Source organism: Phyllostomus hastatus, unplaced genomic scaffold (genome assembly GCF_019186645.2).
Source record: "Phyllostomus hastatus isolate PE091 unplaced genomic scaffold, TTU_PhHast_1.1 phas_contig_17, whole genome shotgun sequence".
Lineage (NCBI taxonomy): Eukaryota > Metazoa > Chordata > Mammalia > Chiroptera > Phyllostomidae > Phyllostomus > Phyllostomus hastatus.
The window spans coordinates 28053435-28078002 of NW_025333664.1; the positions used below are offsets into that span (position 1 = coordinate 28053435).

The window sequence follows — 24568 nt, forward strand, 5'->3', positions numbered from 1 at the left end:
GTTCTTACAGGTCCCTTTGCATGCAAAAATTCCCACACTTTAAAATGTTTCTTTCTTGTATCCTTAACCAGAAGTGGAGAAAACAAAGGAGCTGAACCAAGCTGCCTCAAGCCTTGTCCTACATTTTGGGAGGTTTTATCTCACAGTCCTCTTGGATCAAAATGCATCTGTTTGCTGGCAAAAGAAGCTCTCACAGCCCATATTTGTCTTGAAGATGAATACTGTTCAGAATTATACAGCTTGAGCCTCCTTCTTACATTCACATTCTCAACAACAGCTGGGAGGAATCAAGAATACTAGATGAGTGACTCAACCAGCTATTGCCACAAAAATGCTATGTTAACAAATGACCCCACATCTCAGTGTCATTCAACAATTAGCATTTATTCTCATGCTCATAATCTGCAGGTTGCCTGGGTTCTGGCAGATCTAGGATGGGTTCTGTTGGCTTTGCTTGCAAGCTGCAGATTGGGCCTAGGTCTTCCCCATGTCATTCCCTGAGATGTGTTTATCTCATGGCAACGATAAGAAACTCAAGAAGGTAAGCCAACCTCGCAAGCATATTTCAACCCTTTCCTCATGACGCATTTTCTAACTTCCCATTGACCTAAGCAAGTCATATTGTCCAACACCAATGAATAAATTGATGATTTAAGTTATTCATTGAATGAATGAATAAGTACACAGGGTGTCTAGTTGAATACTGTAAGGTCACATGGAAAAATGTGTGGATACAGAGAGGGCAAGGAGCATGGAAAAATGATGCAATAAGCCACCACAAAGAGGCTCAATCTACTTTCTCATTTAGCTAAAAGCCATTTCCGATCTCTCAAATTTCTCTTCTAGGGGGCACATCTCTTATCTGCCTTGCTTTCCTAAGCAACTTTGGTGGGTAAAACCTATTTGACTAATAGTCTTTACAGAAGGTAAATGAGAGATTTTGGGGGGAAGAAAGAAAGGGAAAGAGAAAAGAACACCTCTGGTAGAATCAGTTGTAAGGACAATTGGGAAGCCCAGGAACCTTGGAAGCAGAGTTTTGTTGAAGTCCTCTAGGGTAAAGAAAAGCAATGTGAGAATGTGATTGGCACCTTCCGTGCTAGCAAGCCAAGGCTGCTGGTTAGGTCTATGGACAGTATACTTAATTTTTAGTTTAGGGGCATCCGATCAAAACAAGCCAGTTCTGAAAGAGACTCTTTGTAGCTAGTGGCTTCCAAGGACCAGGAAATGGCCCCAAAAGAGCAGGAATTAGGGGCTGTGTTAACCATGTGATTATTATATAGCTGATGATGCAAAAATATTTTTGAATGCATCAAAATATTTATTTTCTGATCAGATTTTTGATAATATTTTGACTGAATTTATAAATATTGGGTTTTGGAAGCCCCAAAGCAGAGGACAGGGAGAAAAAACACTTAAGGGAAAGGAATGTTTCTCTCATTACTTGTTTTTGCTTCTTCTTTTTAAAAAATCAACTTTATTGAGATATAATTTACTTACAATAAATTAGGCATACAGTTTTATGAGTTTTGACAAAAAGTGCACACACATAATACAAAACATTTCTACTCATCCCTCCCAGAAGTTCCCTGGTTCCCCTTCTCTGTCAATCTCTGGTTTCGCCTGGCCACGGGAAACCATAGACTTGCTTTCTGTCAACTTATGCTAGTTAGCCTATTTTAAATTCCTCTAGTGGAATCATGTAGTATGTATTCTATTGTGCCCAGCTTCTTTCACTTCATCCATGCCCATTCCTTTTTATTGCAGAATAGAGTTCCATTGTTTGGGCATACCACAATTGATTCATTCACCTGTTGATTGATATTTTTGATTTCCAGTTTTGGCTGTTGTGAAGAAACCAATGAAAATTGCTGCACAAGTCTATGTAAACATATATTTTTCATTTCTCTTGGGCAAACACCTAGGAATAGAAGTTCTCAGGTTTATTATAAGGTAATGTTTAGCTTCATAACAAACTGTTCTCCAAAGTGGATTTATCATTTCATATTTTCTCCAGCAATGGATGAGATTTCTCAAGCACTGGTATTATCAATCTTTTAAGTTTTATCCATTCTAATGGGGATATCTCTTTAAAAAAATTGAGAAATGTTTGCTGGATGAGTGAACACAAACATTCTTAGACCCCTGTTTCTAAATTCTCTCTCTCTCTCTCTCTCTCTCTCTCTCTCACACACACACACACACACACACACACACACACACACACACACGATGGGGCCTTCTGTTTCCCTAGGAAATAAAACCGTGGCTTCTCTGAGGATGGGCTTTCTGTCTAGAAAACGCAACTTAACCGCATGCCTAGGCTTCAAAACCAGTGCACACTAACTCTCAGGCTCAGAGACGTTTCCCCAAAGAGCTCTCACTCCAAGCCTCTCAATTACTTTCTTCTGTAGTAATAAATAATAATTGTCTTCAAAAAGCGAGTTTGTGGCCAGCGCTGGAGAGCTCCAGGTAGAAGGGAAAACTGTGGGTTGACTCTCTAATCGCTTCCGAAGGCTCCTCTACCCACCAAATTTGGATCCAAACACATTCCCAGGATCCCACTCAAGTTCCCAGGAAAATCTCAGGCACGGTAGGGCTCCTGGACACCCCCTGGCATCCCTACAGTCCCAGCACCAGGCATGCTCCTAGTGCGTGCGGGAGGCTCGGGCTATGGCTGCAGTGGGTTCTGGGAGCCGAAAGGTGCCGCTGCGGCCCCGCTACCCAGAGCCTGACCCAGTGCGCAGAGTTGTGCTGGAAGCCGCTGGGGGAAGGAGGGACTGAGCGCGCGCGGGTAGCGGGGAAGGGTGGGGGTAGGAGAAGGGAGGAGGGTAGAGGGAGGGGGGGGCGAGCGTGTGTCACTCGCTTTCTCCCTCTGTGTATAGAGGATGTGCTGAATGGTGCGCTTGGAGGCGGCAGCGGCTAAGGAGCAGTATCCGGCGGCGTCTGGAAGCCTAGGCTGCGGAGCTCGGCTTCTCCTCACCCTCCCAGGCTCCACAACCACCGCGGACGCCCGACCCCCGCGTCCCGCCCGGGGCATGGCCGGGCGACTGGCCCCCGCGTGCCCCGTTTGCTGAGCCGCACCAGAAGAGGTGTGGAGGCCGGGGGAGGCCGGCGGGGGAACAGAGTCGAGAGCCTCTGGAGCAGAGAAAGCAGCCCGTGCCCTGCGCCCCGTCTCTGCCGCGATCTCCCGGGCCGCCCGGAGCCCCGATGAGCCCAGATGGCCGGGGCTCAGCCCGGAGTGCACGCTTTGCAACTCAAGCCCGTGTGTGTGTCCGACAGCCTCAAGAAGGGCACCAAATTCGTCAAGTGGGATGATGTAAGTATTGGGGGACCGGGATCGGGGAGCTGGCCGGGGCACTGGGCAGGGTGGTGGGGCTGACGGCGTGGGGGTGGGGCGAGGGGCGCGTTATGCAATGGGCACACGGTGATCCTACAGGGGCGTCCTCTGGGGCACAGGTTGGTGACTGCCGAGGTGGGGAGCAAAGAGCAGGGGCTTCGCGCGCGCGCTCAGTGTTCTCGGAGCTTAGGAGTTGACATCCTTACTGGGTCTGGCAGGCGCCCCTGAGGGTCTTCAGTATTTGGGGCCAGTGGAGTAGGAATGCCAAGCTTTGCCTTGTGGCGGGTCCTGAGAGTTTGGAAAGTGGAGAGTGTGAAGTTGGGACTGTTTGGTAAGCGCTTGTGTGAACAAGACGCTCCTCTATTACCTCCTTGCTCTCTTTCAAGAAGGAACAGCCGCGAAGTCCAAAACTGTTTAGTGACTGCTAACCCTCTTAGCGCTTTCACGGGAGACCACGCGTCTGAGGACGTCGCGGTCCAGCCGACAGGTGGTCGATGATGCCGAACTACAGCGCTTGGCTCCCGAGTGAGGGGCCCTGAGAAGGGCTGGGGAGGACACACCTCGGGAGGGCTAGAAAGCAGGAAGGGCATTGAGGGGTCCAGGACGGCTCAGTGGGCCTGCAGACAAAAGGGGAGGGCTAGTTTTTGAGAACTGAGCTGGCCGGAGTCTGCAGCTTGAAATACATCTGTTAAGACATTCCCCCACAATTTACCTGCATCTGTTGCCAGATGGGGCAGAGCTTAGCCCAGCCTCCTATCAGCAGTGTTTCACCTGAGCCCTGGACCCTAGGGCTTCAAGTTATTCCCGCCCCCCTCCCCGTCCCCTTTTCCCCACAGTTTGCATTCAAACACTTGATCTTGTTGAAAACATGAGAATCATCAGATGGAGGACCATATCAATTTTGTGTCCTGGGGGTCATTCAAAAGGTGTGACAAGAACACAAATTGAGCTTCCGGAATCTGAGGAAATTTAGGTCCATACGACTAAGACATTTCTTTAACCAGGAGGAATTATAGGAGAATGAGGTGTACTTCTTGTTGAAAACATTTCCACCTAGTAAATTATAGCCTATTATCCTCCAGGGTATTTTTCTTTAATCTTCTTAAGCCATTTTCCAGTGTCTAAAAACAATTTAAATATTCCAGGTAGCGAATCCAATTACTTAGCTGAGTGGGTCTCTGTGTCTGTTTTGTCCAGCTGAAGTGCAAATGGAACTCGGAGTAGGAGCCGCAGCTTCCTTGAAAGCGCGTGCCAATTACTGAATGCTGTCCACAAGGATGTAAACATGCAGCCTTTCACTGTGGGCTTTATGCTTTTCTTCTTCTGTTCCAGTCTAATGACTATATGTTTTTATAAATGGAATAGAATCTAAACAGTAAGTTCAAACACAGATTAAATGCTTTGTGTCAGGGAAAAACAAAAAAAAAAAAGAAAAAAGAAAAGAAAACACAGTTCAACAACAAAACAGTCTATCCCATCTTGAGGTCTTCGAATAGGGAGCTAATGTGATGATGGATTCGCTGAGAAAGAGAGTGAAGAGCAGACAACAAGAGAAAGAAACGGCGCAGAACAAAAAGAGGGTATTCCAGCATAAGCTTGGGATTTATTCACAGTGATGATTTTAAACTGCATTTTAAGTAATTCCCCAGAATGTCTTGTTTGGAAGAAACTGTCCATTGTCACTTTGGAAGTGCAGGTCTTTTATGGAAACATTTTTATGCATCCAGGTAGATGGTTTTTATTACTATTTTTTCTGCTACATATATTTCTTCATCTACCCATGCCAGGCCCTGGGGTAGATCCTGGGGTAGAGGAAAGTGGACAAAATCCCAGCTAGGTAGAGGAGAAAGACAATTATCAAGAACACCAATGATATAGAGATGCAATCTGAGTGAGGCAGTGAGAGTAATGGAGAGTCAGATACCACCTGAAGGTGAGAACTCCCTCTGAGCAGTAGAATCTCTGACCTTTTATAGGGAAGAACTCAGATTGAATCCAGGAGTTAAGTTCCCTTAAATTTGGTGAACCATCCTGCAAGTTTCTTGGGTTTCTTGGCCTTTATGGTGATTTGTGGATTAAGAGGGACCCAGGCTTTCCTAGGTTGCCTGTTTTGTCCCTAGGTGTCACCCCTCTACTCTTCCCAGTTATTTGTCCTAGAATCAAGCCCATTAGTTGATTTAGCTAATTATATTGTATCTTAGCGTGACTGTGTTGAAGATGAAAGAGAACTAAATGTTGAGTCCAAACACTTGGGTTAACCTGTTGGTTCTTTTTCCAGTCAGCTGTGTGACTTTAGGTTAATCGGTTAACCTCTCTGAATCTTTGCTGCCTCATGCAAGGCTGTGAGAATGTTGCAATTCCTACCTATTACATCTAAAAGTCGGGAATAGCCAATAGGATACAATAGCACTTATAACACCTGAGTGTGCATCAGAAATACCTGGAGGGCTTGGTAACAGCCAGACTACTGATTCAGAAGGTCTGAGGTGGGGCCTGAGGATCTGCTTTTCTCATTAGGTCTTAAATGAGTATGATGCAGCTAGTCGGAGGAACCATACTTTGAAACCACTGAGGTAAGAGTTGTGAAAGAACTTGAAAAGTGTGATAGATAATGCAGTCTTGTTGGCCTGTGTAGGTGTTCACCGGTTTGGGAATTTTACTTTATCTCCCTGTTTGCATTTTGAGAAAGTCATCCAGTTGCTACCCAAGAGTTAGAAAGGTCTCAATGACATAATCCTGGACAATCCTTTCTCTGATGCTCAGGCTGGCTTAACTCACATTTAAACAATTCTTTTGAATTTTTTATATGCAATGAAAAATTTCCAGCGTGTTCACCTGCTTCTAGTGGGGTTGTAAGAGAGGGAAAGGAAAGAAGATTTTTGAGAGGCCATCTAGTCTTTCTGTCTTTGAGCAGGGGAGGCCTTTTGACCCTGTCTTTGGAAGATACCTGCTGCCCTCTGCCACAGGCATATCTCCACATCTGCTCATCTAGAAGAAAATACATGCTGGAAATAACTTTAAAATCCCTCCAATATCTCATTTCACTTACACATTGTGGAACTAAATTGTGCTGTCTGGTCTTTAACAGGAAGGCTGGGTGAACTCATGAAACAGATTCTCAATAGCCCATCAGAAAACATAAAGGCACATTTGAAAGTGATGAGTTTGGAGCTATTTAGTATTGTAAAGAGATTATCTCATTTCTGGAGTGGCTAAAGCACTATAATTACCAGTCCATTGTCTTTACCACCCTATGGAATGGAAGATGTTACCCAGAGTTTGCAGTGCCCTGTGTAGTCTGTTTGTGGCCTACCAATGCCATGGTGAGACTGTGGTAGTCAGAAACTTTAACACGGCACTAACCCATCATGATAGACTGCAGGTGGGTAATGGAGCCGGAGTGGGGTTCTGGAAATACCCTATTGTTCCAGGGCCAAGCATTAACCTTTCTTTTGCCTAATCATGGAGAGGTCTGGGGGTCCCCAGGATCTGTGGAGCATATGGAAGCATTTCATTGAACAGCAAGGCCAAAGCTTGTCCTCCAGAGCTTGGTTAGCCACTAAAGAACTGATCGGCTGTGACTACCTGTTTCACCAGTGATATCAAAGGATGCCACTTTATTCTTGCTTTTACTTTGCATTTGTATATTATCAGGCTCTGGTGGTGGGAGGTGGGTGTAAAGGACTGTAGCCATTAGCGGAGAGTTCTGGTGAGGTGGACAGTGGAGGGGGTTACTTTCTCCATCTCATTGTAGGGAGCTTGGGAGATTGTAAGCCTGGCCTCTGTCATTTCTGCTATTTGGCCTTGCTCTGTATGGGAGAGCACATGGAGGGCCGGAGGAAGGACAAAAACCATATAGAAGGCTTCCCTATTCCCGATTTGCCCTGTTTAACGTCTGAGGACCCTGTCTCATTGTTCCACAACCTCTGGGGGGACAGAAGACTTCTTATCTGTTTGTTCTTTCTTTTTCTCCACTTTTGCTCTTCAAATTCAGATCTGGCTGTGGGTGAGTTACTACATGTGTCTCAACCTTGGCTTCCTTATCCGTAATGTGAGAACTATAGTGTTTCTTGCTGCTAGACTGGCTGTTAAGGTTAAGCGAGTGAAGGCATATACATTGCTTTGTGTAATGCCTGATGTACAGGAAACCCTCAGTAAAACACGTTTTTAAAAGTTACTGTCTCCCCAATAAAGGCCCATGAATTTTATCAAAGTGGTCAGTGTGTGTTAGACGACTATTTTATTCCATAAGTGGGAAGATCCAGACCTTCCTTCCATTTCCTTTAAGGTGTGCTTTGAGTTTCATACTTGATATTTTAAAAAGAAACAAATTCAGTTTTTAGATTTTTAAAAAAACTTTAGGTGTTTCAGAGAAAATGAATCCATGTAAAAAGTCTGTTTACAAAGCATCCAAAAGTTTTATTTCTACTTAAATTTCTTTAATATAAAATCACACACACACACAGTAGGTACACAGGTATGATTCCTGGAAGGAGGGAACAGTTAAATAAAATTCATGTAATTTAGTAAGAATATATGTATATATATAAATAATCATAAAAATAATCTTATATCATACAACCCGTCTTGCATGCATCATCTGACATTCAACATTTACAGTTGTGAGAAGGCTGAGGAAACTCAGAGGTCTGGATTTGTATTAATGCCCCATGGATTTAAAACCAGTAACTCCTTCCTCTTTCTCCACCGTTCCCCACTTCCCTGTGCACAGCTAAAACAGGTAAAAATGATAATAAAAATCATGCTAGGATAGTGCACATTTCTCAGCATCCTACACAAAAGCTTATTTAGAACTTTTGCACTGCATAGAACCTACAGTGACAGTTTCCAAAATGACAAGATGACAGGGACAAGATTAATGAGGGAGCAGAGGGGAAGGCTTGATGAGGTGGGCACTCAGCAGAATTCACACTGGAAGGATTATGGGGAATTGGGGAGAAACAGCTCTGGTTGGTAGGCGGTGGATCCGGATGTGGTCCACATAGATTTTAGACTGGAAGGCTGCTGGCAGGTACCCTCTAAAATGCTGCTTGAATTTGCCCAAATATGTCCATTTTTCATTTCCAAAGAGATGTTGTGAATTTCTCATTGACAGTAATTACTGTAACCTAAACGTGAGAATATTATTTTTCCAAATAAAGCTCTTTTAAGCTTTCTATCAGAGTGTAACATGCATTTGGTATTGTAAAACATGCAAATCTTGTGTCCAGCTGAACATATTTTCACAAAATGACCCCTCCCAGGGAAGCAGCACCAGACCAAAAAAAAAAAAACAGCCTTGCCAGCCCCTGGGGTCCCTGAGTGTTCCCTTTCAGTCCCTACACCTGCCTCCACCCTCCATGGGGAATGGTTATCCCGACTTATAACTCCATAGATTAGTTTTGTCTGTGTTTGATTTAATAAAGCTATTTTTATTTCAAGTGAAAAGCAAAACAAAACAAAACAAACCCTCTTTAGCCTAAAGCATTTTTATTATTGCCAAATGAACCTGTTTGAACAATATCAGCCAAACTAACTAATCTTCTGTTTCGATAACACTTGATTTGGTCCTTATCTGCCCTAAGGTGAAGTCTGGGAAGTGAGGCAGGTGTAATGAATGCTCAGAAGGAGGAAGGAGTTAAAGCTCTATATAGCATCTAGGCTGTTATTGGCATAGCAAAGCAAAGCAGTAGAGTGCTTTTGCTGCAATACATTTTCCTCTCATAGATTTTCTTTGCTATCTTTCTCGACTGATAGCCTCACCTATGGTGCATTAGGGTAATTTGCTCTGGATATTAGCATATCTCAAATACTTCCCTCGAAAGTTTAACCTATCAATAAATAGTTTACCTACGACATTAAAATGAAACAGGAACATTTTGCTTTTTAGGTTGAACTTAATAACCTGTAGTTAAATATTCTTTTTTTATATAGAATCAGAATTGTTTCATGTTATCATGAACAAGGAGTGCTAGCAGAAAGTAGAATGGGATTGATTGTGAATTGTAGACCAACATCATGGGTCTCTCTGAAATAATGAATCCTTGGTAACTGAAAGCATTAGTTTTCTTGTTCCTCCAGTTAATATTAAGTTCTTGCAGACTTTTCAGATTATGTTGTAAATTCCATCTGCTCAGACAGATTTTATGATGCTCCCTTTCCCCATCTATGCCATGTGTGATCCCCAAATCAGAGCCCTGTGTCCCCATGTACCAATAGGGAAGGACACATAGATGAGACATATTTCTGAGATCAGTTAGTTATACATGAGATCCTAAGGAAGCTATCAGTTTCTGTAAAAATTAACTGAAATAGCAGAGAAAGAAAGCCAGAGTCTTTAAAAGTCTTTTGGATTCTCCTCTGATATCTTTAAGGTATGTTATTTGATTTTACATGTATTAGCTTCACATGTTAATTTCAATTTTTGGAAATTAAAAAGATTGCATTCTGAACAAATGTTTAGGTGTATGTATTAATTGATGTCAACTAAATCCATACATTTATCAAGAAACTAAATAATTGTGAGTGGGGAAATAGATGATTACATAAAATAAGAACAACATTTAATATTAATGATATTAATATTAAAATTATTAAAACCAAAATATTCATAATGAAATAATAAAATATTTAATATTTAAACAGAATTTAAAAGCATCTTACATATGTTTTTCACTACAAGGGCTCCTTTAGTTCACAACATTTGTTTAACATTTTGTTTCTTTTTATTGCATTGAAGTTTTATGAGCTTCAGGGAAATGGATTAATTAGCAAGAAAAATAGTCTTACCTGAACTAATCATGATGGATATCAATATATAACATTGATATGTAGGAGATTAAGAGATTATTTTTCTGTTATAAATCAGATTTTTCTTAGGGACTTGTTTATGAATTAAGTAAGGGAAAGTTAATTTGATTCATTTTATGCTAGGGGCCATATGAGCTCAAAAAGGAGATGGAACACCACAGAGTAAGTTAGCAAGTGGTCTGGTAGATTTAAAAAGAAAAATGAAGGATGTTAACCACGATGCTTCCTCAGGTGTGCTGCCTTGGATATAGTTGGGTCTTATTTAGCATCCCTTCCCATGCCCTCTTAGTGGGAGTTTATATTGGGTTGGCCAGAAAGTCCATTTAGTTTTTGCTATAAAATAAAAGACACATTTTTCATTTTCACCAATAATTTTATTGACTTGGGTATTTTGAGTATGTCGGTTATTTCACACTATTGGCTTCTACTGGGTAGAGGCCAGGGGTGCTGCTAAGTGTCTTCCAATGCATAAGACAGCCCTGCAGCAAGGAGTTATTTGGCCAAAATGTCAGTAGTACCAATAAACTTCACAAATCACTTTTGACATGTTCGATCTTTCACAGCACCTTCTCCATACACTGCACAAATCTTTTTTGTGTGTGTTTCAGTTGCATTTTTACCTTTCTTGAAATAATAAAGTGTACTATGCCAAAAATGTGGCATCTTTCCTTCCATCTTCAATATTAAAATGGCTGCACAAAAACTTACCAATTTTGATAAGTTTTTAAAAAAATGCATGCTGATATGACAGCTGTTACTATACAATCTAACAAAATTGTTTCCAATGACATTAAAGACAACTAAGTGCTACTAGGGCCATTATATGGAAAAAGCTAAACAAACTGGGTTTGGCCAACCTAGTGTAACATAGTCGCTGGACATTTAAAGTTATATTTACTAGACTCCTTGAGGCGTCTAATATTTTGGCTGCCAGTTAAGTTCCACCGATATGAGATGCGCTCCTACAAGATGTAAAGGGCAGAAATGTGAAAGAGGCTACTTTTCTGCATTCTTTGGGTTGTTTCTACAGATAAGTGAGATCTGAAGAAAGAAGTGTTGTCTTCTGTGATCTTCTATGGGTAGAAAGAGCCAGTGGTGATAGTGGCTGCCCCTGTGCTCAGATGGCTCTTCCTTTGTCTTTAATTAAGCTCGTGTGTGTTTGACCCCAGGAGTTCCTTCTTGATCTCTGACCTTTCTGACTGTGGTGGAGGCAGTAGCTCTCCTCAGGGTCAGTGCTGAAGCCCACTGCTCCAGTCCTTTGAGGGATTCTGTCAAGTGCTTTCTTGTCTATAATTAAATTTTTTTTATGCTCACAAATTCTAGAGAGGCTTTTGTTTCCCTCCCTAACCCCTGCCCCGCATGGTCTCTTATGGTTCTAGGATTTCATGACTTTCAGCCCTAATGTGCAATAACCATCGAGACATCCTATGTAATTTTTTTCCTGCAATATTCCATTTGAGTAAGACAGAATTTTGTGATAATGCTGCCTTGAGTTCAATTAGAGAGTGACATTTGTAAGTGTAACAGGCACTTATATTTGGTCAGCACTATAATTTATTTACATCATCCCCATGCTGTTATTGAGACCATGTGAGTGGTAAGAAAAGATCAAGTGTATTATTCCCATTTTTCCATGGGAACACACTGAAGCTAGTGACTCTTGACTTGCCCAAGGACTCACAACTAGTTAGAGCCAGACTCAGAATATAAAACTAGCTCTTATGGTTAAATTCAGGGCCCTTTCCAGGCTACCGTGGCCCAAACAGGATCCTTGTGGTAACAAAAGACTTTTAATAGAATCTAAATGATTATAAGTTGAAAGTAATTCATTGACTTTTCCAAAGGATCTCCTTAATTTTAGGATTCATACAAATGAGGCTTAAATTCCTACAGACTCATCCCTTTTGGCTAATGTCTTCCAAAATAGGTGTTTTGATGGTATACATACAAACGTCACCTTGGTCTACACTCTGCAGGATGTGGGGATATTGGAAAACTTCATGCTGCTTTGAGGCACAGAGGCCATCATACCCTGTAGTCTACAAATGGTCTGCATCCATCAGTGAATGACATGTGCATAGGAAGGTATTCAGGAATGGTGTTAAAACAAAGGTCATTTTTTTCATTGCCCTGCGACACTCTTGTATCTAGCATGACTTATGACATAAGCTTCTCCACCTTTTTCTCTTCCCAACATACCTACAAATGTTGTCTTTTGTTGGAATCCCATTAAGACTGGTCCCATGGCTTCTTATGGAAATCTTTGATCTTGGAAGGTTAAAGATGTGAAGGAAATGTGGAGGATGTCACCTGCCTCCAAGCAAGATACACAATGGCTTGAAATTCAAAGTAGTATCTAGATCCAGTGCAGGAAGCTGCATACAGGGAGGGAGACAGGCCTTGTCTGTGTCACAACTGGACCAGGGCTGCTAGAGGACTGTAGCTTTAATATTATCTTCTTTCCCTAGGGCAGAGTGTAGATCTGGCCCTCAGTTGGTGCTCAGGGAATGTTTGTGGAATGAAGGGAGAGTCTGGTGTGTGTTTAGCTCACAGTAGGTTCACGCAGGGGAGAATACAGTCTCAAGGCAGACGTGGAGCGCAGTCATGCTCCCAAGAGCCCTTCATGACCCATTGCCTGTGGTGTTGGTGGAAAGGCTCTGCTCTACACGCTCTCATTCCATCTGAAATCTCCCACAGTCCAAGGACCCCGTGGCCTTCTTAGCTAGGGTTTCTCCACAGGGAGATATTTGTTGTCAACACAGAGCTGACTGCTATCACAGCACTGATTTCCTGTACGGTCTAAATACACCTTGAAGTTGAGTGTGTATGCCATTGTGACTCAATATTGGTTGAAAATTATAATGCTTAATCTACTGGCATCTGATATGGTGAATGTTACCAGTGGCTTCTGTTTTCTGAAAAAGAGGCCCATACATGTCCCCAGGTAATGCAATGAAAATTGCCCTTAAAGAAATTCTGTCACTGTTGGAGTGGCAGAACAAATGACTGATGGTTGTGAAAACATTCTCTTTACCACAGTAATGATTCACAAGAAGAAATACGAATATATGAGCTTTATTGACAAAATGAGAAAAATATCAAATAAAAGACATACAGTTTAAAAATCGTATTTATAATAAAACGTCCTCCTGTGTTATTACCTCTGTACAGAGGGAATGGAAGTCATTGGAACAATATTATTGACTTCCTTTCCTCCTGACTTTTAGTTTGATGTAGTGGGTCACCTACATTCTCCCACCTTTCCTCTTGTCCCTGGGAAAGCAACACACCTTCCTTATGTTCTGGCTCATAGTAGGTTCACATAGGGCCCTCTGCTTCCTGTGTTTTCTGGATTTTGGCTTCATTATTGTTACCCTTTGAAAGTGTCTATGAAAGCTTCCCCTCTGTTGAAGTTCTAAGAAGGTATCAATATCTTCTTAGTCGTAAAAATCCCAACATACAATCCAGTACAATACCCTCTAATCCCCCTTCCTCCTGCATGACTGGCCTGTTCCTTACCCTCTTCCCTCCACCATTTCCCTTTCCTCACATCCCACCCTCCTGTTCGCTGCTCCAAAGCCTTGTTTTGCCTTAGTCTTTGCTTTGGAATTTCTCTTGCTAAGGCTACTGGCAAACTGCTAGGTGCCAATTCCAGCTGGTACTTCTTTAGAATCTACCTTGCTTCCTGTCCTGCAGTATTTTTCCATCTATCTATTCAGTATTCAGACTTTAAATACATTTGAATACAGGTACACAAATCCCTAGTACAGTGCCTGAAGTAAGCTACATGGTATTTGAAGAAACACACTTCTGACTCTTCCCTGTATTGTATTTAAAGGGATTTTTACACCTGTCCATAAAAGGCAGTTATCTTAATGGTGTTTTTTTCTACTGTTTTGCATCCTCTCTCCTGGGCCTTCTTACCTCCTCTGTTTTCCTCTATTTGAGGAGATTTCAGACTGACACACTCCTGGAAGAAATGCTGATGATGCACTTAGAAGTTTTGCTTTACTGATTCTAATCTAACACGGTAGCACCCAGGATTGCCTTTATTGTGTGTGTGTGTGTGTGTGTGTGTGTGTGTGTGTATTTATAGTCAGGACTGCATTGCTGACATTTGGTGGGCATCACATCTGATTTTCAGTGATCCATAGAATTTTTTCCCTTATGTAGCTATTTTTTTCCGTAACATATACATTTGCTGTATTTGGCTCAGCTGTTTCCTGATGCAAGGCTTGGATTAATTGCTGTGGAACGTTGGTTGTTATTTTTCCTTGTTGACTCTGTCATATTGAGTAGTTTAGAAGTGCACATCTTGATTCATGTGCTCTCTCTTGTAATGGCCTAAGAACACAGAGTCACTTTGGAGTCAGGATTGCAGTCAGCCTTGGCCAATAGACTGTCTGACAGTGGTACTAAGGAATGCACGGTGGGTCTGTGCCCTGGTCTTTGACCTTAGCCTTAGGGTTCAGGGTTATAGCTTGGGTAGGGTCACCATGATGGAGTACCAAGACTGAGTAACTTAACAGAAAGTTATTTTCTCACAATTTTGGAGGCTAGAATCCGGAGATGAAGGTGTTCCCAGAGTTAGTCCTTTCTGAGGGCCCTGATGGAAAAATCTGTCCCAGGCTGCTGTCCTTGGCTTGTAGGTAGCCAGCATCTCCCTGTGTGGTTGCCTCTTCCTTCTGTATGTCTGTGTCCAAGTTTCCACTTTTTGTAAGGATACCAGTCCTATTGGGTTAGGGCCCACCCTTTTGACATCCTTTTAACTTAATCACCTCTGTAAAGACTGTTTCCAAATACGGTCATATTTTGAGGTACTGAGGTTAGGACTTTAATAGATAAATTTGCAGGGGGAGGGGCAGTCCATCCCTTAACATACCTCAGCCTGATAAAGCGTAGCTCAGGGGGTGGCAGCTTGATGGCTCCAGACAAGTATTTGAAGACTGACGCTTAGAGAAGCAACTAGATGGTTTTGCACCACTTGGAACACAGGTAGCAAACACAAGGCCTAGGGGCCGAATCCTGCCTGGCATCTTGTTTTATCTGGCCCAGAACCTTGTTTCTACCCAGTGACAGTGCTGAGCTCCTTGCCCCTAGTTAAGGAGTAGATACACTTATACAGTCCTAAAATTACATTTGGCCCTTTGAAGGCAACCTCGAGGCTGATGTGGTCCCCAGTGAAAATGAGTTCGACACCCCTGGCTTAGACATTCAAACCAGTTGGTAGCTGCATATATGGAAAACCCCAAAACTTTCTAATGAATTTCCTGACCAAGTTTGCTTTGTGAAGAAGATGTCCCCATTAATGAGAAACCTATTTCCCACGAAAAGGTTTAGGGCTATATTCCCAATAGAAATATAATGTGAACCACATAGGAAATTTAAAATTTTCTAGTAGCCACATTAAACCAAATAAAAAAAAACAGATGGAACTGATTTTTAACAATACAGTTTATTTAATCCATTATGTAGATTTCAAAAATCAATATCAAAAATTATCAATGAGTGCCCCAGCCAGTGAGACTCAGTTGGTTGGGTGTTGTCTCGTAAACCAAAAGGTTGCCAGTTCAATTCCCTGTGGGGGCACAGGTCTGGGTTGTGGGCTCAGTCCCTGGTTGGGGCGCATGCAGAAGAAAACTGGTCCTTCTTTCTCACATTGATGTTCCTCTCCCTTTCTTTCTCCCTCCCTTCCTCTCTTTAAAATAAAAAAAGATCAATGAGCAATTTTATATGCTTGTTTTCATTTTCACTTTGAATCTTATGGCACATCTCAATGGAGCTAGCCATGTTTCAAATGCTCACAGCCACATGTGGCTTAGGGAGCCCACCTGGACAGCGCAGGTGCAGAGCAGGCACTGTCAGGGGGCCAAACCGTCTCCACAAAATGGTAAACAGTCCTTGAGGAATGAAAAATGGTCTTTACTTTTATTGTGTATAAAGCACAGATATACATCCAGCACATAGATATTCAGAATATCTGTGATATTAAAATTTCGTGGAGATGATTATGAATATAAACATTTAAAAAGTTTTCTAGAAGGGCAGTGATGCAACAATGTTGAGCAACACTGGCATAGGAGCAGGTGCTTAAAAGTTTAGTTTCCAGTGCTTCCCTTACTGGCTTAGGTGTGTTTCCTCAGGCAAATTATTTAACGTGAGCCCTAGGCTATTTATCTGTAAAACAGGAATAATAATAGTGTCTCCCTCTTAAATTATTATAAGTAATAAAGGAGAAAATCCATTAAATATTCATATTGCATTGATTATCTCACAACAAATGTTCAGCTCATGTCTGTTATACTGTTAGGGATTTTTGTAAAGAATATTTTGGTGTGTGAGTGTGGATTACTAGTGTCTTTGTCATTTCCTCCCAGTTTCTTTAGTACACACACACACACACACACACACACACACATATGTGCACACACCCATGTGCACACAAATATATGTGTGTGCATATATATCTTCTAAATAATATTTTATTCTGTTTTAAAGTGACTTACTTTACTTTTACATTTCATCTTTTTTGAGATATAATTATCATATAACATAGTAAGATATATGATTGATTTAATACTGAACATTGATGAGACAACCATGGTAATGAAGAATTGTAGGACTTTGTAATGTTAATGTTGATTCCAGTGACTCTTTCTCTTGCTCAGATATTTCTCTTTATTTTGGATGTTGAGGTTCTTTGTTCCTTGACTGTCTCCCCCCGCCTCATTTGGGGATTCATGTAAATTGCAAAACAGCAAATTGCAAAACCTTTTATATCATTACATTAGTCTTCACTAGTGATGAGCTAGGGAGGAGGTTAAATGGTTTCTATCAAATAAAGAGGAGTAGATGGAAATTTACTGTACATCATGCACTAGTACTAACTTAAAACAGGCATATATATTAGGGTTCTCTTCTTCAAGGTGGGTATTTATTAGAAAAAATACCTTATAACTTTAAATGAGCAAGTGAAAGTTGCATTCTTAGAGGCCATGTGTTTACAAGACATGGGTGTGCTTACATTTTATTTTAATCTTACTGTATTCCTGATCTAAAGCCTCAGCCAGTGGATCTCAAAGTGTGGTCCCTGGAGCAGCAGCAGCAGCAGCAACACTGAGAGCTTATTTAAAATGCAGATTCTCAGTCTCTTTCCCATACTTGTTATATGGGAAACTGTGGAAAGAAATTGCAGATTTCTGCGATCTCTGCGATCTCTGTTCTCGCAAGGCCTCCTGGTAAAATCTGATGTGTTCAAAAGTTTGAAAACCACCATGTTGTGGACTACATGTCTCATAGATATTGATGGAGAGATAAAAAATAAAAAACAGCCTGCCTGAGAGTTGTCTCCATTTTTCTGCAGTAAAATGCTGTGAGAGTCATAATCCATCTGCAGTTGCTTCAGAAATGAAGGGCGGCCATGTATTTCAAACCTCAAACTGGAGCACCTGTTCTGACAATTAAAAATACTTGAGATCTGGATTGAGTGGCTACTTTGGCTTGGAGAAAATATAAAAACTTGTCACTATGTGGGAGGTTGGAAAAAAGCAGGTGGAACTGAAAATGGATATTCGTGTATTTCTGGGTCAGATCCTGCCTTGCGTGGTAAGAATGCCAAGTTCTGGCTGATCTTGGAATGTTAGAGGTGATTATGGAGGAAGCAGGCAGGGAGCCGAGATAAATGATCATTTAACAGAGGAACTGTGTCCGGAAGAGTGTGGTCAGGAAAATGTTGAACAAAGGAGCTTTAATTTTGAAGGAGGAGAAGGAATAATCTAGAAATGGCAGTATCTGAAACAATGAGGCAGGCTACAGTGTTCCAAAATATAAATTTTGAGCAGTTTTATTCTTTTAACTTCAAATATTTGAGTGGGATCTTGCAGCGAATGGTCACTAAGAGTTTGAGCAGAATCTTGTCACTCTAATAAGAAAAGAATTGACCTGAGAATAAGTTACACCTGCAGTTAGTTCCAAATTTACCTGGAAGTGGGGATGTGTGCTGTGTCCAGCCTTTTGGAAACTGCATGTCAAGAGTGAATCTTAAGAATATCAAGATAAAACAGAGTGGCATTTTCTCAAATAATTAAATACAGAACTGAGACAGGATAGCAAGAAGCTAGAATTCCTTGGCAAATGGAACTGGGAGACTGAGACAGAGAGCTGAACAAACCGGAGGAGTAATTTACAGCCAGATATAGAAGGTCACTTCCCTAGAGAAAACATCCAGGCCTCAGTTGTGTTTCAGCTTCAGGTCCAGAAAAGCAGCAAAACCAGGTGGGTGTCCCTAGGACCAGCTGCAGTGACTAATGACCACGCCCCCTCCTGCCCCTGCCCCCCTCCCACGGCACTGACCAGTGGGTGGAGACCATGACCCTGAAAGGGCACACCTGGAGAACTGATGAACAGTCTATTGAAACCCTTCCCCAAGACCACCCCTAAGATTCCCACCTGCAAGAAAGTGGTAAAAGCCTCAAGACAAAGGCCTCACTCCAGTTCTTTCCCTCTGGAAGCCTGCACCATTCCCTTTCCTTTCTTCTTCCCCTACTTCTTTCCCCACAGGCAAGCATCTCTTAAACTCTAAGGCAATGGGCAATGGCAGCCTGTCGCAGGCTAATCCCCTGAACCTGTCCCCAAAAAACCCCTGTCCTCTGACTTCCCAGTGAGCTAAGGCAGCCCAGCCTAGGCTCTCTTGTTGCTTCTTCTATGCTAATCTCTTCCTTGTTTCACTGTCCCCAGCTTTAATAAATGTACCTGTATTGCCACCTGGACCTGTGTTGTGAAATCTTTCCTACACCAAGTCAAGAACCCACTACCAGCTGGCCCTAGGCAGACTGGCTCGGCTCAGTCCCAGGCCCCCTGTCTAGTGACAGAACGGCGATCCAGGTATACCACTTCTGGGTATACATACTGAAAACAACTGAAAGTATGGACGCAAACTGATATTTTGAGACTCATGTTCATAGCAACATTATTCACAAAATCCCAAAGGTGGAAGCAACATAAATGTCCATGGGTGAATGAATGAGTAAACAAAATGTGATATACACATACAATAGAATATTATTCAGCCTTCAAAGGGAAGGGAATTCTGACACATGCTACAATAAGGATGAACCTTGAATACATTCTGCTAAGTGAAGTAAGCTAGACACAATAGGGCAAGTACTATATGACTGTACTTCTTTGAGGTACCAAACATAGTCAAGTTCATGGAGACAGAAAGTAGAATGGTGATTGCCAAGGGTGAGGGGAGGGAGGAGGAGTCAGTGTTTAAGGAGTATGGAGTTTCAGTTTGGGAAGATGAACAAAGTTCTGGAGATGAATGGTAGTGATGAGTGTAGTTAATTTAATGCTGCTGAATTTGACACTTAAAAATGGTAAGTTTTATGTTACATATGTTTGCCTCAGTGAAAAAGGAATGCCATGATAAACTTTCATTTTATATGTTTTAATAAAGCAGTTTGTAACCACAATTCACTATAACAATAATACACATTTTTATGTGCCAAATATTGGTCTAGGTGTTTACCCAAATTATCCTATTTAATTTTCACAAAAACTTTCTGAGGTAGGTATTATTTCTCTCCCTCTCTCTCTTTCTCTCTTTTTTTCCAGCTGTGGTTGTATAGAATGAGGCACCGAGAAGAGACAGGCAGAAACTTGAACCCCAGGGGTAGGCTTCTATAACCTGGCTCTTGCAATAAAATTTACCGTGTTGACTAAAACCATCAATCTGCTCTACCCACCAGTAAAAGAATCCCCAAAATAATTCCTGAATTATCTCTCTGTGTTCTAATTTTCATTACAAGTCTTTTTGATCAGATAAAGTATAAATGATTTCATAATTACAATGTGTATGAAAAAGTGGAAAGACACTTGTAATTTATGTCTCTTTTTTTAAAAAATGCAATTCCTGCAAAGGCCTAAGTATTTCAGTATAAAAACTCATATCCAATGACGTGTTTTCTTGTGCAGATGGTATGCCTTTCTGAAAATTGCCAAAAGGAAAGCACACAGATTTTAGAAATGTTTGATATTATAATTACAGTATATGCAGTTTTTGCTTTATAATGTGCATGCTTTAAATTTGCCTGATGTTTTATTTCATCATGTGAAATTTAAATTTGTAACAATTTTGTGTATACCCTTCTGAATATGTAGAAGATGGCCTTATTTACTGTTACCTTGGAAACAGCAAGGCCCAAATGCTATGTTAACTCTCTTTAGCACAATTAAAAATAGTTTTATAGAGCAAATGTAATTTAAAATATTATTGCAAGCATGGATTTTAATTAATTTAATCATGAAATTTATATTGATGTTTAATGTTAAAATTATTTGGAAAACTAAATATAGCTTTTTAAAGAAAACATGTCACTGCCTTTAAAGAACTTGTCTTAATTAATAAATATATTCATTGCTGGGCTTTTCCTTTACAAGTAATGTCCAAATTATCTGATTATTACTAAAGTATCTCAGTAATTAATAATCCTATGATATCAAAGATGCCATGTTTAATTTTTTGAAATTTTTATTAATAATTGATTATCTTGTAGAAACTCTGGAAGATTATTACTTGTTAAATAACTTCTGTGTAGGACTTTCTACAGTGATACATATTGATATACATGTTTTTTTTCTTCCATTTCTAGGACTCCACGATTGTCACTCCAATTATTTTGAGGTCTGACCCTCAGGGATTTTTCTTTTACTGGACAGATCAAAACAAGGTAAAAAATGATATTTGTCTTTCTTACATTATCTAGTTGCTGATTTGCAAGGTATTTTATCTACATAAGTATATCGGTTCCATAGATGACCCTTTATAATTTATTTAAAGATTCTACTTAAAAAGTATATCTAATATTGACATGTCTTAGGATTTTCCAAGGACTCTAGCCTGAAATATTAGATCTGCTAAATCATAGAACAATTGGTATTTTCAGGAGAACAGGGGAATGTGAATGACATTTGTTGGAGAAGAAAATTGGCCAGTATTCCTGATTTAAGTCCCTTCTCCAACTCTACCCATAAAGGATGAAGAAAATGATGAGAAAACACTTTTGATCTTAATGTCTATAGCTCTGACTTTTACTTTCTCTTCCTTTTGCCCTTTGCTGCTCACTAAGGGTTCTCCTAGCCTGAGCAAGAATTTGGCCCTGATCATTTGTTCTCACTAGAAAATCAAAAATAAGATTCCTTTAGCCTGCACTTCAATTATTCAGAAATTTCTTCCCAAGCTAGTTTTCTGTTCACCATATCATAAGTTTAGGATCTCATAATTATGAAACTGATGGAGATGATTCCACATTGAATTATTAAAAAATGGAGTGTCTGGAGATTGTAAGATTTATTTGGTGTTTAATGGGCAGTTAGACCAGAATATTCATAAAAAGTGGTTATTATTTCAATAGACAATGGCTATTCTGTACTTGAAACTATGAGGCCACAGAACACAGAATGTTTGGGCTCTGTAAAGTCCGATATTTGGAGCTAGGATAAGCTTTATCTGGAGCACTGAATACACATTGAACACAGTAAAATGCCTGGCACCAAACTGTGAGGTGCTATTAGCCTTTTCACATCCCCACATTAGGTCTCTATACCCAGAGTTACTGGAATTTGTCAGTCTGGCCTTCTGCTTTCTGGGCAACCTGGATTGCACCTGTGAGCAGTGGTACAGAACTGGCCCTGTGCAATGGCGTGTTTGGGGTCAGGGCTGAATCTGGGCGAAGCTCTTAGGGTGCTGCAGAGTGACATCTGCTCCCCAGGGCCAGTCCTGAAGGGGCTTGTTTATACATCATCAAAAGGCAAGTTTCTTAGCCTTGTGGCCCCAAAGTTTCCTACTGAATTGGGGTTCCCTGGAATCATCTCTGGGTACAGGAGTTGGGGCTAAACTGTAGACTCTACACTAATCTCAAAAAATGTATTTGAGTGAGACTTCATATTCAATGTTCATGTTTATTACTGGGTGTGTTAATCACTTCGTCTTTGACATTCTGTTTGGTTTCCTGCTGTTATGTATAAAACAATGGCTTGAAAGAGGTTTTTTTTTCCTCCAAAAAGCTATTTTTAGAACTGTTGAAGCTGTATTCATGAAAGATATATTTATAATGCCTAGAGCATTTTAAAATTTTGGGTATACATACAAGAGGCTAAACTGTCAGTTTGATTTTTTTAACTGGTAAATCAAGCTTCTGTAAAAGCAACAGAAGGTATTCGGGGTTTTTAAATAATTCATGGCAACTCAGTTAAGTCCCTGTGTAGGACCAATCATAAGTATTTCTTTGCTTAAGAAAGAGAAAGATTTTAGAGCTAAAGTCTCTTTGGTGCCTCTCCATTGTTCTGTAAACCCAGTGTTTCGACTCATGCTTATTTTCATAGTTAGGGAAATTTCTTTACGTTTTTTTATACTGACCATTTTTTCTTGGTCATGTTGCTCATTGTGACCAATTAAAACAAATAATGCAGTACCAATTCTTTTATCTCTATTACTTTTCTTTTCATGGATATTAATCTTACAGTTCTAGCTAAGAGCTGGTAAATTTTATTTTTTACTTTTTGAATACCTTAGGCATTCCTCAGTCATGTATTAGAGGTTGGAGCTTTATTTTTTTAGTCAGTGATCATACATCAGTAAGCAAAAGATGAGAGGATTTAAGAGAAAGAAAGATTAAGCTTTCTGTGCTTCCAAGGTTGTAATTTTCTTCTGGCTTTAAGCCCAGTCCTGGAACCAGAAGGAGTAGTGCCTCTCCTTTGCAGGAGGTGGACTCCTGTAAGTGGTGTGTTAGAGTGAGTGTGTGCTAGGAGAAGTCACCAGTGCTCACGAATGAGGGGGCATGCCAAGCTTTTACCCATGTTTTTGCATAAGATCATTTGAAGGCACTGGCCAAGTGGTGCAATCACAAGGTTACATACAGGCCCACTTTCTTTAAAACATGTTTTGCTGACAATTACTCTCAGTAATGTGAATCTAGCGCATTTCCCATAGCGATGATATATCAGAGAAAAAATAGGATACTTGTAAGTTTATCCCTTGTTTTACACATTGTGTTCTCCATTGGTCTAGAAGCCTATACTGGTACTAAGTGTGTGCACCTCTCTTCTCCCTTCTGGCTCCTTCCCAACACTTTTCTTTTTTGTCCAGGAAGCCTGTGCTGAAATGCTTTGATTAGTAAATGCCGGGGACCTAGTCTGCTCTGAGGCAAGCTGAATGGCTTTAAGAAGCTCTTGGTAAAAAAATATTGTTCCAAGGTCTTTCTTTTTATAGCATCGAAAGAAAATCCTAACATTTTACACTGAGTCTTACCCACGTCCTTTTGCCTGTCATGGCTACATTATACCACAGAGCAGAGCCACCCATAAGCCTCTGCTTTCACTCTCAGGGACAGCAGTAACATGCTTCTTTCCCCAACCCCAAGGCAAAGAAGTTGGGCAGCTCAGATGATAGATTTAGGAATTAAAAACCAGAGCTAGCAAGTGGTTTTAGGTAGCTCTGGTGAAACATGGAGAGCCTGTTTGGGATTGATGGAAGCAGATAAATATGTACATCATCTTCATGGATACAGATGTATGCTCCGTACCTGCTATGCACTTATTTTCATTATTCTTTTCTCTTTATTGTTGGCTCTGTAAATCTTATTGACTCCAATTAGCAAAAATGAGTTTCCGAAATGACTATTTTAAGCCTGGTGGTTTTTCTCGTGTCAGCGAGTATTATGCGAAGAGGATCAGTTTAGTTGTAACCTTGGGTGAGAAGGGGCTCCTGAGTTTTGGAGAAGTTACCCCATTAGGCTCAGCCTTTACTCTGGAGTGCTGCCCTGCTGGGACCAGAAACCAACACAGGAAGGGTCAGCCATGAAAGCCATGTGAGCTGCAAGAAGACTCTGCATCACAATTTTGGAAGAAAGCTAAAGATAAAAAAAGGGGCCAATGCTATAGAGAGCTAATAAAAACCTATCCTGCTAGGATATGAAACAAAGTAGACCTTTGCCTTGCAACTGGATGCCCTGCTTCTGTGCCAAGAATGGTGTAAAAATAAAACTAGCCACTACTAGTTCAGATCGAGGAAGTTCAATGGAGTTCAGTACACTCTTCCTTGCATCACTGAAACAGGAGTTGGGAGGGGGGCAGTAGATGTATTTCAATTAAAAAGAAATAGGAGAAAAATACACATTTTAAGTGAAGGACTCCAACTACTTTCTCACAGCTTCTTGGTATCTTTCCAGGTAGCTTTTAAATGAAGCTGTATATGCATTAACTGGGGGAATGTTTCATTTTATTTTGTTTATGTCCATTTGTATCCTAAATGATGTATTACTTTTACTGTTCCACAAACTCGCTTTTCACTTTACAGGTGAATTAGAGAACTCTTCATGTAAGTACATGTGTATCTACCTCATTCTTTTAAATTGCTCTATC

At 40.8% G+C, this 24568-nt stretch overlaps 1 protein-coding gene across 2 annotated transcripts in view; it reads left to right on the top strand.

The window, feature by feature from the left end:
- The first annotated feature begins 2832 nt into the window (after nt 1-2832).
- The window catches only part of PLCB1 (phospholipase C beta 1), a 651009-nt gene continuing 629273 nt past the window's right edge, over nt 2833-24568 (top strand). For both annotated transcript variants that reach the window (XM_045832721.1, XM_045832722.1), the window contains exons 1-2: nt 2833-3316; nt 20800-20877. In XM_045832721.1, the coding sequence (XP_045688677.1) occupies nt 3218-3316; nt 20800-20877 (177 nt within the window). In that variant the 5' untranslated portion in view covers nt 2833-3217. The remainder of the gene's footprint in view (nt 3317-20799; nt 20878-24568) is intronic.